This window comes from Penicillium brevicompactum (assembly GCF_028827555.1).
Source record: "Penicillium brevicompactum strain IBT 35665 chromosome Unknown utg000001l_segment0_segment0, whole genome shotgun sequence".
Classification (NCBI taxonomy): domain Eukaryota; kingdom Fungi; phylum Ascomycota; class Eurotiomycetes; order Eurotiales; family Aspergillaceae; genus Penicillium; species Penicillium brevicompactum.
Genome location: NW_026623203.1, coordinates 678,024 through 696,602, shown reverse-complemented (window position 1 = coordinate 696,602; position 18,579 = coordinate 678,024). Strand labels below are relative to the sequence as shown.

General features: G+C 49.2%; 1 protein-coding gene across 1 annotated transcript; it reads left to right on the top strand.

Annotated features, from left to right (window-relative positions):
- Positions 1-10,141: 10,141 nt before the first annotated feature.
- Positions 10,142-15,729, top strand: N7506_000146 (uncharacterized protein; the record flags this gene model as incomplete). The annotated part of the gene is made up of 4 exons (XM_056949442.1): positions 10,142-12,194; positions 12,235-13,373; positions 14,022-14,703; positions 15,659-15,729. The coding sequence occupies 4 exons, from the start codon at positions 10,142-10,144 to the stop codon at positions 15,727-15,729; spliced, it is 3,945 nt and encodes a 1,314-aa protein (XP_056815357.1).
- Positions 15,730-18,579: the final 2,850 nt, after the last annotated feature.

The window sequence follows — 18,579 nt, the reverse complement described above, 5'->3', positions numbered from 1 at the left end:
TTTGAGGCCGTTGGTTCTTTGTCGCTGCTGGAGATCGATACCAGATGTGCGGTCAAGCTTAAATGGAGGTGGAAAAAGCGAGTTATATCTCAGGAGAGTGCAATTTGGGTAAACCGGCTTCTTGACTAGCCTTGTGCTTTGGAGAAGACTGAAACACAGGGGGAAGAAGCTGACGGCGGGCGACAGTCAGATTACTCTTGCTCCGCCCAACCCCTCTGCGGGCCCTGCCTGTAATTTGTATCGTAGCTTTACAGTATCTTACAAGATGGCGCTATCAAATATTTTGCAAGACGCGGAACGGCTAAGCAGGGATTGGTCATGGAGTAACCCAATACAGATTAGATCGGTTTCGGGCACGGGCAGGGAAACAATGCGTATATATCTAAAGGGGAATCTATTTTCGACTCTCACTGTAACAGCGGCGGAACTGTTATCTTCCTAGGTATCTGTACACTGTGAGTGATGACGGGACGGGCCGCGATGCGAACCCCTGAACCGCCCGACCGCGGCGAACGCGAAGGCTCTCCACCGCGACTGTCAAGACCGAAGCGCACCACCAGACCACCGAAAATCTACGCTCGAGAACAGGAGATCGACAACGAGCAGAGGACGACGTGACCCTCGCAAAAGAAGAGAATCGAACCCGAAGCCCAGCCTGACGTGGCAACTTCGGACCACTCCGCGATCGAGAGCGACGACCTCGATGTCAGCAATTTGGTCCAAGAGATTGCCAAACTCAGGAAAGAAATTAGACTACGAGACGAGCTACACAAGGAAGAACTACACAAGGAAGAACTACACAAGGAAGAACTACACAAGGCTAAAGCAGAGTTTGGTGCTGCCCTCGCCGAGGTCCGAGACGAGCTACAGAACCTGACAGATAGATCCTTGACATCGCAATGCCACTCCGAAGCATGCGCTCCGAGCGGCCACGACGAGATCCTCCGCGAAATTCAATCCTTACGCGAGGAAATCAGCGCTCCCACTCTCACGGGTTCTCCGTCTTATGCAGATGTGGCCCGCACTCCCCCTCTCAGCCACCTGAGCAATATACGGAGTCTCTCGACATCGAACACAACCCCAACCATGTTCACCGACACACTCTATTACACCATAGATACCTCGAAGATGGCGGAAAACGAAAACGAGAGGATATCCGCAGGCTCAATCCGGGCGGCAGTCGAGACAGAAATCCGAACCACGGAAGTCCATTCTCACTGGCGCTGTCGCGCCGTCACTGTGAGCCCGAAGAACACGAACCGAATCAGAATAGCGTGTCACGACGAAGCCGAACATCAGCTGATCAAGAAAGTGGTGGAAGCCAAGATCGGTGCGGGAGCGCGGGTGCTCCGGGATGAGCTGTACCCGATCAAAGTTGACAGCGTTAACAAAGCAGCGGTTCTGGATGAAAAGGATGAGATCCGGGCCGAAGCGGCAGCAGCCTTCAGCGAGAAGAACGAGGCCACCGTCGCGAAAATCGCATGGCTCAGCAAGAAGGAGAGTGGAAAATTGTATGGGTCAGTGGTCGTTTATCTGACCAAAGGTAGTCACGCACGGAGACTGCTGGCCGACGGGTTCTTCCACGCTGGGGGAGAGTCCGGCGTGACCAGCACCTTCGAGCATCGACCACGCCGAGGCAATGCTACAACTGCCAGGAGATTGGCCATCAGGCCTTCCAGTGCAAGAATGTCCAGAGGTGTGCAAAATGCGCTATGGAAGGCCATCGTCACAGTAGCTGCGATCAGACGGTTCCAAAGTGCGTTCCATGCGGTGGCCCTCACGAATCGTTCAGTAGGAATTGTCGGAAGCTCTACCCGTCACGCAATGAATAAACCGCTCCGAGTGATGCAACTGAATGTGAGGAAACAGGGTGCAGTGCATGACAGTTTGATGAACGATGAAGAGACACAGGACGCAGTGGCACTAGCGATCCAGGAACCCCAGGCGAGGAGGATTCAAGGCCGGCTCTTGACCACTCCAATGGGGCATCATAAATGGACCAAGATGGTTCCCTCCACCTGGAGGGAAGGGAGATGAGCGATCCGAAGCATGCTGTGGGTCAACAAGGATGTGGAAGCGGAGCAAGTGCGGATCCAGTCGCCGGACCTAACGGCGGCCGTCATTCGGCTTCCCGAGCGACGGATTCTTATCGCATCAGTTTATGTAGAGGGAGGGGACCCCTCCGCATTGGATAATGCATGCGATCACCTCCGAAAGGCAATCACTAAAGTACGGCGAGGCTCGGGAACGGTGGTGGACATCATGATCATGGGAGACTTTAACCGCCATGATCAACTGTGGGGAGGAGACAAGGTGTCCTCGGCAAGGCAAGGCGAAGCGGATCCGATCATCGACCTCATGAATGAATTTGGACTCAGTAGCCTGCTCAAACGAGGCACCAAGACATGGCACGGCGGAGGATATTCGGGGGACTGCGAGTCGACGATCGACCTCGCTCTCGCCTCGGGAATCTTGACGGACTCGATGATCAAATGTGCGATCCATGGAACGGAGCACGGCTCAGATCACGGCACCATTGAGACCGTTTTTGATGCGCCTTGGACGGCTCCAACGCAGACAGACAAACTGCTACTCGAGAATGTACCGTGGAAAGAGATCAATGCTAGAATAGCGAGGACGCTAGCTGCCACTCCGGTGGAAGGCTCCGTACAGCAGAAGACCGATCGGCTTATGTGCGCGGTGTCGGAAGCGGTTCGTGCGTTGACGCCGAAGGCCAAACCGTCACCGCACGCAAAGCGATGGTGGACGGCGGACCTGACGCAACTCCGTCAGATATACACACACTGGAGAAACCACGCCCGCTCGGAAAGACGCGCGGAGCGAAAGGTGCCACAGCTGGAGGACATGGCCGCAAGCGCCGCGAAGCAATACCATGACGCGATTCGGAAACAGAAGAAGAAACACTGGAACGGGTTTCTGGCCGACAACGACAACATCTGGAAAGCTGCCAAGTATCTGAAATCAGGGGAAGATGCAGCCTTCGGGAAGGTACCGCAGCTCCTCAAAGCAGATGGAACGGTTACCACCACTCATAGGGAGCAGGCAGAAGAACTTCTGACCAAATTCTTCCCACCGCTGCCGGACAGCATTGACGATGAGGGGACCAGGCCACAAAGAGCGCCGGTAGAGATGCCGACCATCACCATGGAAGAGGTAGAGCGGCAGTTGCTCGCAACGAAGTCTTGGAAGGCGCCAGGCGATGATGGCCTACCAGCCATAGTGTGGAAGATGACCTGGCCCACGGTCAAACACCGGGTCCTCGATCTCTTCCAGGCGTCACTGGAGGGAGGCACGCTGCCGAAACAGTGGAGGTATGCAAAGATAATCCTGCTGAGGAAACCGAACAAGGAAGACTACACCATTGCCAAGGCATGGATGCCGATCTCACTGCTCGCAACATTAGGCAAGATTCTAGAATCGGTGGTAGCAGAAAGAATCTCGCACGCAGTGGAGACCCACGGCCTGCTCCCGACGAGCCACTTCGGGGCCCGAAAGCAGCGGTCCGCGGAGCAACCACTCTTACTCCTACAGGAGCAACTCTACGCAGCATGGCGAGGGCGACGGGTGCTGAGCCTGATAAGCTTCGATGTCAAAGGGGCCTACAATGGGGTCTGTAAGGAACGACTGGTACAGAGGGGCCTACAATGGGGTCTGTAAGGAACGACTGGTACAGAGGATGAAAGCGCGAAGTATACCGGAGGTTCTGCTTCGGTGGGTTTAGGCGTTCTGCTCGGGACGAACGGCGGTCATCCAGATCAATGGACAACTGTCGGAGGCTCAGGACCTGCCACAGCCTGGACTGCCTCAGGGCTCGCCCCTGTCTCCAATCCTATTTCTCTTCTTCAACGCCGACCTCGTGCAGAGGCAGATCGACAGCCAGGGAGGAGCAATTGCCTTCGTGGATGACTTTACCGCGTGGGTGACCGGGCCAACCGTGCGCAGTAATCGGGAGGGCATCACAAGCATCATTAACGAAGCGCTCGACTGGGAGAAGAGGAGCGGAGCAACTTTTGAAGCCGACAAAACCGCGATTATACACTTCGCACCCAAGGCTCGCAAAGTGGATCAAGAGCCGTTCACTATCAAAGGACAGACGGTGGAGCCCAAAAGCAAGGTCAAAATCCTGGAGGTGCTGATGGACACGAGACTGAAGTACAAGGAGCATATTGCAAGAGCAGCGTCCAAAGGTCTGGAGGCAGCGATGGAGCTTCGACGTCTCCGAGTTCTCTCTCCAGCGACAGCGCGGCAGCTGTTCTCATCGACGGTAGCTCCAGTGGTGGACTATGCCTCGAATGTCTGGATGCACGCCTACAAGAATCAGAGTATGGCGCCGATCAACCGAGTGCAAAGGGTAGGAGCATAAGCAATTGTGGGGACCTTCCTCACAGTTGCGACCAGCGTAGCGGAGGCCGAGGCCCACATTGCCACGGCACAACACCGATTCTGGAGACGAGCCGTGAAGATGTGGGCAGACCTCCACACACTACCAGAAACCAATCCTCTACGCAGAAACACAGATCGGATTCGGAAGTTCAGGAGATACCATCGCTCGCCACTATATCAGGTAGCGGACGCGCTGAAAAATATCGACATGGAGTCACTGGAAACCATCAACCCGTTTACACTGGCCCCATGGGAAGCACGCGTGCAGACTGATGAGCCCATTTCTGAGGGATCAATTGTACCAGGCGGAGCAATACAGATCGCGTTCAGCAGCTCGGCGCGGAATGAGCTGGTCGGGTTTGGAGTGGCGATTGAGAAACAACCACCCCGCTATCGTAAAGTGAGAATGAAGACCTTGTCCGTCACGTTGAGCGCGAGAACGGAGCAAAATCCATTTTCCGCGGAGTTGGCGGCAATGGCACATACACTAAAGACACTCGTGGGATTGAAAGATTTTCGGATCACACTGATCACGAGCAACAAAGCCGCGGCTCTCACGTTGAAGAACCCGCGACAACAGTCGGGTCAGGAATTTGCCTGTCAAATCTACAAGCCGACGAGCAGAATGCAGAGGCATGGAAATCAGATCAGCGTCCGGTGGATCCCCACTAGCGAAGACAACAAGCTACTAGGGCTGGCGAAAGAGCAGGCGAGAGCCGCGACGCAAGAAGATGCCATCCTGCAAGGACAGGTCCCCAAAATGAAATCAACGACTCTCAAGATTGCGCGTGCCCAAGCAGTCCCCAAAAGCGAGTTGCCCGAGAATGTAGGGAGACACTCCCGACGAGTGGACACAGCACTCCCAGGGAAACACACGCGACAGCTGTATAACCGATTGTCGTGGAAAGAGGCGAGCGTGTTGGCTCAGCTTCGCACCGGCATGGCAAGACTCAATGGATATCTTTTTCGAATCAATGCGGCCGAGACAGATCAATGTGCATGTGGACAAGCAAGAGAGACGGTGGACCACTTTCTCTTTCGATGTCGGAAGTGGACCGCGCACCGGACGGAAATGTTGCAATGTACCCACACTCACCGGAGTAATATCTCCTTCTTCCTGGGTGGAAAATCGCCCTCCGATGACCAGAAGTGGACGCCCAACTTGGATGCAGTGCGAGCCTCGGTCCGGTTTGCCATCGCTACGGGCCGACTTGAGGCCACCTAACCCTGCCGACGAACGGACAAAATACCCCCTCTTACTAACCCCAACCCCTTGTGACAGACGGTAGACGCGCTTCAACTGCCGAAGATAGGATGTTGGACACTTGAAGAAGCGCCTTCAAGCCAGTCTACTAACCAATACTAACCCACGGGGACCTGCTATGAGATTGGAAATTGAAATGGCAAATACGGAAGGAAATACTGTATGGGCTCCAAGGAGACACGGCTTATACCCAAACATGCATGTACTGGTAGATTAGTGATAGTTGCCCTTTCGGTTCAGCCGCCGGGCGTTAATGAATTGTGTGTGTGTGTGTATACGTTTGGAATTAATGTCAGCAATAGATCGATTTGACCAGACTTGCATTATATTATAGCTTTCTTAATTTTTCCTTGGTTATTTTGAGAGTTGAGGTGTGTTGGCGCTTGGCACAATTACTTTACCAGTAGACGATAGCGAAAACCAAGGTGTCTGATTACATGTTGGGCATAGAAGAGCCATATCTGTTCTGTGTCTTGTTTGATATTAAGCTCAATCCAGCCTGGTTTTCAAGCAGAGACGAACACATTTGATTTGTATATGTTAAGTACGGGTGCTCCACTTAAACTAAATTTCGGGGGGGAGGTTCCGGAAAATAATCTAGGCAACAACTTCCAGCCTTCTTTATTGCAACAATAAGGACTGATCTGCAGGTATATGAGATGGCGTAGCATTGTTCTAAGAATGGAGTAGCCTATGCTTATAGTGAAGTGTGACTTCCAACGACTGATAGACCTTCTATCCCTGAAGCAAGGGTAAGAGATAGCGGGTGGCCAAACCTTGGAAGATGGTGTTTCTGGCGGTGTTCGCCAGTCGACAAATGTTATCCATATATCTTTTAAGGGGAAGTAAACCTAGAATAAAACGATAGACACAAAGAAAGTAAATTGAACGTATGTAATGCCGGGGGCCATGTATAGCGACCCGGAGTAGCTGCTCCAATCCTACACAATATAACCACTCCTTTTCTATTGGTCCACCTCAAGTATATCCTAGTTTGTGCTGAATAATCGCATAAGTAAATCGGTAGCATCTTAGTCGCGACTTCTTTCTTCGGTCTTCGTCGATTTTAAGCCCATTTTGTAGCACCGCTACATTACCCTCCTTCAGCCACAGAAACGTCCTTTCGAGCAGAAATATAGGAACATAGAGATCAGCGCTAATAAAGGTATGATTTGGATAGAGGGTAAATTATGGTACCATTTTAGTTACCCTCGTGCTCTAAAATCCTGAGAGAAAATAGGCTGGCAATCATATATTCAATAGTATTCCAAACATTTAGAAGCTTTATTGCTTGACTTTGCCAGTTTACCCGGACTCATTGACAGCACCGTCCCGGTTCTGTCCGTTCAAAGGCAGTCAGCTATTCTTGTTCAGTGATATTCCATGTCACAAGCTTACATACCTTCAAGTTGGTGCAATTTTTACAATTAGTGCAGTTTACCATGTTGGAGCAACTTTCACAATTGGTGCAGTCTACCATGTTGGAGCAATTCTGGCACTTGGTACACCTTGTCATGTTCGAACAATGCTTGGACTCTCCGCAGTAGCTGCAGTTGCTGCAGAATAAACAGTCGACACAGTCATTGCAATTGGAGCACTGGAGTTATTTGTAAGCACAGCGGCATGGAGGCAGCTCAGTAGTATGGTGGTAGACTGATTTAGATGGAGTAGAAGCATACATCATTGCATCCTGCGAAGTGGATTTCAGCACTGCTATCCTGTTTGCGAAATATGGGCTCACCTTTGCAATTATGACAGTTGCTGTTGTTTCTGTTTCTACTATCGTCCCTACAGAAAGAGAATTAGTGGATGAATTGGGCCTATTGGGAAATGAACATGGTGAACATTAGCAAACGGGGAAAATTGTCTGAACTCACTCATCGTTCTGGGGAGCCTGTGAATCATGGGTCACGCTGTCGACTTTAAAAAATATTTGATTCTCCAGAAATGTGAGTGTCATGTTTTAATGTGCAGTGTGAAATGAAAGGAATCGTGCTGATCAGGCCGGTTATATACATTATCAACTACTCTTATGTCAGTATGACGTAATCCGTATTGAATAGTCTGGAGGCTGTCCACCATCTCAATGTACTTGTATCATCGGTATTTAGCTTCATGTATCTATATGCAAGTGAGAACCATATAGGAACAGGTAATTATCTACAGAACATATAAATTAATATACAAGGATCAAGTCCATTACTATCAAATACTCTTGTGGGGAGCGGTGTTGGCCTAGCAATTACCGAACGTTCGTCTGTGAAATTCATATCAGAGTAAGACGCACTACGGAAAGGCGATCAGGAATGTGTTTTGCCATATGTGCAAATTTCCTGGGGTGTTTGTTTGATTGTGATCCAGTTCAGCTGTACCCAATCGTATGAGTACCTGTTCGTCATTGAGAGAGCCTCTTATAAGATTAAATTAACAAATATACTTTATACATACTGAATAGATGGAAGACATTATTTCACAGCTTGGTGAGTTGACAAAATGAACTTGTTACTTGTCAAGGAACACCGAGAGAAGAAGAGAAGCAGTCGTTTTCTACGCCCGAAATATGCGAGGAAATTGAAGACCCAAAGTAAGGATTTTGCTATTACAACACATTGAAGAGCCAAGTCGCAGGCGTCGAGTTGGTCATATAGAGACGAGATCGCCAGGGTAATAGGTTTGAACCTGTAGCATTATGCGATGCAGCAGCACAGGAGTGAATAGATAGCTGTTCTAACTCCTTTTTCAAGAGATCCCCACTGTCCAGAGTCGACTTCTTTGATTTCCAGAAAAAGGCTGCGCAGGCGCTCCGCAGCCCCAACAATTTGGCTATTCTGAGACGCTGCGCCCTGCACCATGTCTAGGCATCTTTCAGCTTTTGTCAAAGCCTGATACAAAGGTAGTTTGAAGCCACAATGTCTCTAGAAATGAGTGACTGAAATCGGGCCGGTACGCGTATAAATGTTACTGTGGTTGACCCCCACCGGGACAGATTCGTTATTTGAAGTGAATTCGATCGACATTCTCAAATGAAGGCACAGGCAGTTGGACTTTGGTAACAGGGAATTATTGAAGGCTCAGTGGGAGAGATGGGTTGGGCGACGTCATGGATAGAAAATATGCCAAGGGTAGGACGGGATACCCGTAATTATGTTTTTCTACACCCACACGGCCTTGCTTCCGGGTCAAATTTCTTCCAGAAATGCACTGATATGGCTATGTGCAGCGACCGATCAGATTCCCACAATATATAAGACGATTTCTTCTAAAGGAACAGCTCCTGGGAGCTTAGGGTAATCCCAGGAGCCGGTTTGCTTCCAAGGCATATCAGATGAACTAGGGTGGTCACGCAGATCATGCCTCCATTTATACTGTATGCCTCATGAATAACCCTGGTAGAAGTCACGGGTGATCCCAGGAGCTACTTTTTACTCGGGATGCCTGAGATCTTCTCTGCTTCTGCGAAGTTGCCGAGCAAGAAGGTGTAGGAATTGAGTTGAAGAACGTATATCGCCGAGGAATCTATGCAGACTGCCACCTAGGCAGCGGGCAATGCAAAGAGCGTTTGGGGCAGCTCAGGTTCGGCTATGGCTTCCATTGAACAGGCAAGCTTCGTGTAGATTGAGCACACTGCACATACGGTCAGAGTTCACGGGCTGGTGCAATAGTATTCCTCCTCATCCAATTTTGACCAGAACACGGCCTACGATCAACCCTCTTACCACCGTTAAAAGATCCCACCAGTGGCGAAAGAACGAATAGCTTCCTGAGTGCATTCTCGGGAACGGCGAGACATCCGCACCACGCCCAATCTTTCATTCGATCAAGAGCAGAGTTCCTTCCTCTTCCGGTTATCCATCCGCACGACTAACTAGTTTCGCTTGCTGGGGTCGTGACTGGAAATCGATAATCTTCACAAAGTCAGCAACTTGGATATTTTCGTTTAAGACTATCTGACGAACTGAGAGTGGTCAAATACCACTAGGACCATTTGGGACAGGCTTATTCATCGTTCACCCAATTCCCCCTAGTATTTGTACGGTATGTCGAACTGAGGGGTGGTATTTTACCACTAAGGACAGGGTTATTCATCAAGTACCCATTCCCTCTTTGTCTCTGTATGGTAAACGGGGTACGCTCGGCATACCAGCGTTGTAACACGCTAGGAACGACTCCTGAGATCTGATAACACTTCAACAGCAAGATCCAGATAAAACAATCAATGCATCTCAATGGGACACCTCAATACTAGCACATACCAGTATCCGTCAATCCGACAGTTATGAGCCCGATTGCCCGTTGCAATATCCATTAAGATATATCAGACCTCTCTGCTCTATATCTTAGCAGCGCGTATAATCTTCCGCAGATCTCGGATACCCCTGAATCGCCCGGTTACCCCCAAACGGCACATGCGAGCGTTGCCGACGACCGATTGCGAACAGAACGATAGGATATAATAGGGAAAGCAGTATAAGGATGTCAGAAAGCCTCTACTCAGAAGAACTGAGGGCAGTGCCTCAGGACCAGCGACTACGGTCGGAAGGTCAATGGAGAGTCTGGATAGGCCATATACGATCAGCAGCTATCTCCGAAGATGTGTGGGAATACTTGAATCCAGATCTTTCCGAAGAGAGCGTACGACAGGTTCCGGAGGCCGCCCAAGAGCCTCAACCTAGCAGTATTCGCGAAGACGTGGAGGATGAGTTTGAACTCACAGAGAAGGAATTTACCCAGTGGACTCGACGCATTCAAGCCTACGATAGACGTGAGACTCAACGGGTGCGTCTGCTGAAGGTGATGGCACGCATGAACAGTCTAATCACACGTTCTCTCGCAACCGAGTATCACTATCTCACTGTCGATGAGGTTTCGCCGCATCAGAAACTTGTCAGGCTAGCTCGTGAATTCAAGCCAAAGCCAGAGACCCGGACCGAAGAGCTTCGACTTGCGTGGAGAGCCATGATCAAACAACCAGCGAATAACGTCAATACAGATCACTGGCTCACTCAGTGGACGAGTCTATATGAGGAAGCAAAGTGTGCAGATGTGCCTGATGTGGTATACAGTGTCAAGTACGCTATCCGAGACTTCCTGCGCGCTATTCAGCCTATAGATGACGTATTCTGCACCGCGTGGCAGGAGAAAATCCTCATACACGATATATCCTTCCATGACGTTATCTCCTCCTACCGATCACGTCGTAAGGCTCTTGGACAGTCGGCGAAGAAGGGATCGTCGAAGGTTGCACTTGCCACGCTAGATGGTCAGCATGAGGCGAAACTTGGTCAAAATAAGTCCAAACCACCGGAGAGAACGTACCGTACACGGTGCCCGTGTGGTAATGGCGCCCATACGTATCAGCAGTGCTACTATCTCAACAAATCGCTGAGGCCAGAAGGCTGGAACCCGAACGAAGCTGTGGAGAAGAAAATCCCTGAATTCATCAAGAGGATGAGTCTCCAGGACCAGGAAGCCATCGCAAAGCTAGCCAAGACCGAATCAGCTCAGTTTGCAGCCTCAGAAGATCAACGGTCGATCGAACAGATCATCTCTATGTTTTCGCATGATCTTGCGGTACAAGCGGCGCAAGAGAGTGATGAGTTTCCGCTAAAGAATAGCTGGATCGTTGATACCGGCGCGAATACTCACATCAGCAACGATCGCGAGAGATTCGTCTCATTCACTCCTGCTGACTACACTGTCATCACCGGAGACGCTTCTACAAGAATTCAAGGCTTTGGAACGGTGAGAGTGAACCTCACAGACCCCGAGACCGGAAAGACCTCTATCGGAGAGGTCTCGGACGTACGGTATTCGCCAGGATTCCACACGAACCTACTATCCGCGTCGAGACTGAAGAGCAAGGGATTCATCATGAACATCGAGTTACTAGCACTCGTTCACTGCGGTCAGCCTATTGCAAAGCTCGAGGAGAAATGTGGGCTATACGTACTCGAATACCGGCCAATTCCGGCTGGGTTCGCGACAGTCAAGCATTCACAAAAACCACTAATATCCTCAGCCACGGCCGAGCGTTGGCATCAACGCCTAGGTCATATGTATGATCAGCGTATCCAGAAACTTGCAGAACTCGTTGATGGAATCAAGATCACTGGTCAACATATCGATAATGCTATCGGCAATCCTGAGAGATGTGAAGTCTGTCAAATGACTAGCGCAAAGCGCCAAATCTCGAGAAGAGTTCATGGAACCAAGTACGGCAGATATGGTCGAATTCACTTTGACCTTGTGCGGATCGAGACAGCATACAACGATGATAAGTGGATGACACACTTCTACGTCGAAGGGATACGCTTACATGCCGCCTCTACACACGAGAAGAAGAGTGGTTGTCAGGATGCAGTCAAGCATTTTGTCGCGTTCGCAATAACACAATTGAAGCTGCCAATTCGAGCCTTTCGCTATGATAACGAGCGCGCTGCCGGCCGCACGGTAGAAGATTTCCTTCGTGAATGTGGCTTCATCGTGGAACACAGTGTGGTGGGCACACCAGAGATGAACAGCTTCAGTGAACGATCTGGGGGGGGTGATAATTGCGAGGGCACGAGCCTTACTGCTAGAAGCAGGCCTTCCGAAGGCTCTCTGGCCAGAAGCCGTCAAAGCAGCTATATACATCATCAACAGATCGCCCACTAAGCTTCCAAACGGTCAGTGGATTATTCCATACGCTGAGGCAACAGGAATCGACCACGCACAGCCAAAACAACGCATCAACCTCTCAAATCTGCGGCTATACGGATGTCGCGCTTACGTGCGCCGTCAGGATATTCCAAAGAGCCACAAGATGGAGCCGCGCGCGGATATCGGATATCTAGTAGGCTACACAGCCTCGAACATCTGGCGAGTGTGGTTTCCGCGCAGAGGAGCCGTGCGAGAGGTCAGGGACGTAGTATTCGATGAGAATCTACGATATGACCCCAAAGAACTAGAAAAGCCACCTATTAGCGACGTAATCGAAGCTATGCCATGGGAAATTGGTGAAGACGAGCATGAGGATATCGAGCAGCTCACACAGCTTGACAACCAGCCAGAAACAAACGAGCCAGCTAGTGAGAGTACTCAGCAGTCACCAGAGGCCATACCGGACGTTCAACGCCAGGAAAATGCCTTTGAACCACCAAAGTCACCAGGCCAACCTCAACAGACGGTCACACCGTCTCTAACACCCTCGGCAGAGCCACAGCTTCTGCCGGCGCCTCAGACGCAGCAATCATCTCAAGGAGCATTTCCCGGAGATCGAAGGCCCGCACAACATGAGACAGCACATCCAAGAGCACCAAGGGATATCGTTGGAGATGTATCGGATCAAAACATCGTCACTGGAGCACGGAACAGGAAACCAGTGGACCAGGCATTTACCGCCGTGCTAGAAGAGCCAGAAGACTATCATGAAGGTGTCTTAGCAGCGTTCGCAACAGGACTAAACGCTCCTCACCTTCATAACCTCGTGCACCGCGATGATCTGCCTTCAGAGCCTCAGAACTGGAAGGAGATGATCAACCATCAATATCACAAGGGGTTTCTTGCCGCTGCAGGCCTTGAAGTTGACACACTAGCTCGCAAAAGCACCTTCGAGGTAGTACAGCGTCCAACAGACCGCAGCATTCAGATCCTACCTCTCAAATGGGTCTTCACTTATAAATTTGATAGCAATGGGTTCCTGAGCAAGCTGAAAGCGAGGCTATGCGTACGAGGAGATCTCCAACGGATGACGGCAGAAGAAAAGTACTCAGCTACTCTCGCAGTCCGAACCGCACGTGCTGTATTCGCCCTGGTCGCTGCATTCGATCTGGACACACGCCAATACGATGCTGTCAACGCATTCCTCAACAGCCTACTAGATGAGATTGTATACGTCTCATTACCACCAGGGTTTGACAAAGATGGCAAAACCAAGTGCTGGAAGCTTCTTAGAGCTCTTTACGGCCTACGGAAATCTCCACGCCTATGGCAACGAGAAGCGTCTAAGATCTTCACATCTCTAGGCTTGCAGGTAGTACAGGAAGATATCTGCCTCTTTGCAGCGGACGGCATCATCGTATTCTTCTATGTTGACGATATCATCATCGTAAACCATGCTTCAAAGCATACGGCAGCCGAAAACCTAAGAGAACAGCTCAGCAAACACTGGGAGCTTCGAGATATGGGAGAGGCGCAGTGGTTCCTCGGGATACGCATTCTCCGTGACAGACAACAGATGGCCCTCTGGCTCTGTCAGGATTCATATATATCCTCGATGGCTCACCGTTACCATCTCACCGGATCTCGCAGATACGATACACCACTTCCTAGTTACTCACTCAAGCCATTTGACGGCCAGGCGACGCCTCAACAGATTCACGAGTACCAGGAGAAGGTTGGCTCAGCCCAATATGCAACGACAATCACTAGACCGGACTCGGCGAAAGCGACGGCTACACTCGCTCAATTCCTCACAAATCCCGGTCCCCAGCACCTTGATGCGATCAATAGAGTCATCTCGTACCTTTACAACACTCGGACATCGGCGATCGCGTACAGAGCGCGCGATCGATCACAGAAAAATAGTCAGATACCAGAGGCAGTTCAGTTCTTTAGCGACGCCTCATTCGCCGATAATCCTGATCGAAAAAGCTCTGAAGGATACACATGTATGATGTTTGGAGGACCTGTCGATTGGAAGGCCAGCAAGCAGCGTACGGTGACTACCAGTACAACCGAAGCTGAGCTCCTTGCGATTTCAGAAGCTGCCAGGACTGTGGCCATGTGGAAACGGCTATTCAAAGCAATACGCTTCGATCCTGAGCACGAGCTAAGCATCAGATGCGACAACCAACAGACTATCGGGATTCTCGAAAAAGAAACACCTCAACTGCGCACGAAGCTCCGCCATATTGACATACACCAGCACTGGCTTCGGCAAGAAGTTCAGAGCAAGCGCATCAACGTACACTGGGTGAGAACCGCCGATATGATAGCTGATGGTCTCACAAAGCTACTACCCCGCCAAAAGCATCTCGGTTTCATGCAATCGATGGGTATGGAGGATATACGGCAACATCTGGTAATGGGCGAGGTCTAACGCACACATCTGCAAGAGCAGAAAGGGCACTCGCTGAGGGGGTGTGTCGAACTGAGGGGTGGTATTTTACCACTAAGGACAGGGTTATTCATCAAGTACCCATTCCCTCTTTGTCTCTGTATGGTAAACGGGGTACGCTCGGCATACCAGCGTTGTAACACGCTAGGAACGACTCCTGAGATCTGATAACACTTCAACAGCAAGATCCAGATAAAACAATCAATGCATCTCAATGGGACACCTCAATACTAGCACATACCAGTATCCGTCAATCCGACATTAGTGCCTGATGAATTCGCCACCGTCATTGGGGCACTGCCACTTCCAGATCCGAATGGGGAAAGACGTCAGTCAATTGCCATGGACCCTTCTCAAAACACGTAATCTAGAATTCAAAACCTCCGTCTTTTCCATGAAATGTACAAATTTAGACTTTATATAAAGGTATATTTCTTCAAGGTAGAGCTGTAATTACATACTTGTCAAACAGTATTTGCTGGCCCATCTAGAGAGATTGAGCGGGGAAATCGAGATCACGGACTCCTGGTCCGCTTGAGCAACGTTACCCTTGTGTGCGTCCTTATGTCGATATTCTGCAGGCCTTGGTGGCGGCTGTGAATGAGAAAATTCCAATGCGCCTCTACTCTCATGAGACTCGTAATTCTCAGCTCCAGATCATCTCTCTGCGAAACCCCCCCCCCGCTATTTTGTGCTTTGTTGAAATGAAGAGTGGGTATCGTGTTCAGTTGTGTTTGAATTGTGACGCGGCATTTTTTACAGCGAAACCCGCTGGCTACTTTCTTTTCTTTTCTATTTTTCTATTTTTCCTTGAAAATTGATTGTGAGTGTTATTGGCTAATAGCATATGGATGCACAAAGGAGGGAATCTTAATGCTCTAGGCCACCGTCAGCATCCCCTGGGAATGTGACATACTATAATATGGTTCTTCTAGGTCATAAGCAGACGCCTTGGTCTCCGTAGTGGACTAGTGGCGAAATAGCAGAATTTTCCAATTCTTGGGGATTTGTTTGCCACATTTAAACATACACATGTTTATTAATATTCGCTTTATTCGGATTCCAATTAAGAGCTGTGCGGGTATTTCACGCTTCTTGTGACTGAGGGAGATCATCGGACCAGATATTGAGCACCATCCTTACCGATGCACACAATGACTGTGCTGCAATTTATCCAACGTGAATGGTTCGAAACGAAGGTGCCAGAAGCAATTCCCAAAGGAAAGCACATCATTCCTACATGTATGGGAGGCATATCTTTACAGCTCCAGCACGTTACCAAGTAAAAGGTGTACCTAGTTGAGATTGGTGATACTGGTGCTACTACTACTCTTGCCGTCATAATCAGTAAATCTGGAGTCTCTTTGGACTAGATTTGCAGCCAATATGACGGTAAATTGAAGCGACCAGTCCATGAAAACTCAGATTTCATCCATAAACAATAGCGTTTTGAGTATAGGTGACTGTCTGTATATTTCCCGATCCGGATGGCTTGGCTTTACAGCATCGCATGTAACATCGGGGGTAAGCAGTTTGAAGTAGAAGAGCTTGTCCACATTACATTTGGGCATATTTAGTGACTAGCTCGTTTTTTCACTTTTATGTGTACGAAACACAAGCGATTGGAGGCCAGTTTCTGAGTCTTGAGTTCTTTCAAGTATGAACTGGAAAAGATGCGCAGATAAAAGAGAGTTGGTTGACTTGGGGTACATCGAATCTGGCTCACAAGGCTTACCAGGTTTGAGCAGTGGAAATGGAGTGAAACATAGCTGTTCATATTTAGTAAACCAGCGGGGAGATTATCAGTAGTATGGAACCGAAATTATTTTGTCGCCCAACAGAAAATATGTCCAAAGGTTTTTGCAATAAGATAATTGTAGAAATGCTCCCGAAAATATGCCTTGTAGGTGTCTATCATAGTGAGCTTACAGGCCAATCCGTCTCAGACATCAGATTCACTTCACTGAAAATTATGTAACTGAAGTATTTACTATATCGTAATGAATAGTGTGGCATTTGTTTTCAAACGGCTAGTGCTCCTTTTTGCTCCACGAAAAAGGGTATACGAAAAAAAAAAGGAAACGAGATTAAATAACATCTTAAAATGTTAACGGTCCCTGAGAAGAGCCGTAGGCGGGTATTTCAGTTGGTTGGCAGGTTGTTCGCTTCTCTCCTCGTTAACGGCCTGAGACAGTGACTTGAGAATGTCAATTTTGCACAATGGACACCAAGTGTATCCCTTGCAAAGCCAGGGATCTATACAACCGAGATGAAAGATATGTCCACATGTGAGCTCACGAACACTGTCCCCATTGAGAAAATCATTGATACATATCGCACATAGATGCACATCAGATTCCCATAAGTCATCTTCAGTGGAGTCGACAACATGTTGGCATGCTTCGACAGGGACGAATTTTAGCGGCTTAGCATTATCAACGACTGCTATCCTTTCATTTTGGTCGCCCGGAAGGGATTCTGGATCCCAGCTTTGATAGCATGTCCTCTCAAATTCGAATATTGGCTCATGTTTCCGTGACAAATCCCAGCTTTCGTATTCTATAATCGGAAACAGCTTGTTGATCCTCTCTGACAGATTTTTCTCGTTACCAGCGGTGGAAACAAACCCTGATTCCACATCGTGGTTTGAAAGGCGTCGATTTGACACAGCCCAATATAAAAGACCACAGGTTATACTGTAAACGTGTCAGGAATGGAGTGTATGTGTAGCTGAGCAGTTCTGAGAACATACAAGATACCCACAAGTGCCCCCACAGGGATTAGGACAGAAACAAGTTTAAAAGTCGATGGGAGTTGATCTGATTCCATCCCTTCCATGCTTTGTGAAACACTCATTTTTGACTGTCCTGCGTTTCATGCTAATATTGATTGAACCCCACCACCCCTCTTTTATCCTCTTTTGATATTGATCTTCCAAGAGCAGCTTACGCGGCCACGGCGACTATGTGACGTCACATGTTTACTACCCAAGGTTATCTTGTCTCCGCGGATGTGTCTCGATGTTTAACTCAATGAGGTTGCCTAGCAGAGCCTTTGAGACGTGGAGGGGAAATGTTGGTACAAAATTCCCATGGAATTTGGAAAGTGTGTGTTCTAGAAATACATGGAACCAATTGCGGTACTCCGCCGTCCAGACGTTCGAAAGGGTTTTCTGAAGGACCTTATTCATTTCCGAAGATATATAAGTTCACCCTCACTCAGTTTCCTTGCCAAGACTTGTGGGGCGTACACGGTTATGTAAGCCGAGAAGTGGGAACGGCAATTCGTGTCAACAAAAGAGGGTCGAAATGTTACTAGCGCGCCCGAGGAATATTCAGCACCCCCTCTGCCTGATGATCGTAAGGCTCTCCACGACCTTACTAAGCTCATCCCCTATTTATTCTGCACTTTCCATAGTATATAGAAAACACACTCTCAAGTACTCAATTGGCTATGCCCGTACTAGTCCGTACTGTAACGACCACGTTCCGACAATTCGTTCAATCGGCGGCTGCTCCGTTCGTACCGTGACAGAGTATGGCAAAATCCAGCTGCGGGGCCTGCGGAGGGAAAGAAGCTTTATTGCCACGCCCATTCTCTGGCTACAGTCTGCAGCCGATGATGTCAAGGAGTGGAGGTTGAAAACTTGATTTTTTAAAATTTAAACTTCTTTTTTTCTCGACCAGCCAAGTTGGAGAGGGAGGCAAAGTGGTGACCAAGGTCAAAAGAGGTTCTTTTTTTCTCAGTGGCTACAGGAAGTTGTAACCTGTAATTCAGACGAATGATTGACCTCAATGTTGGCTCTGAGGGTATA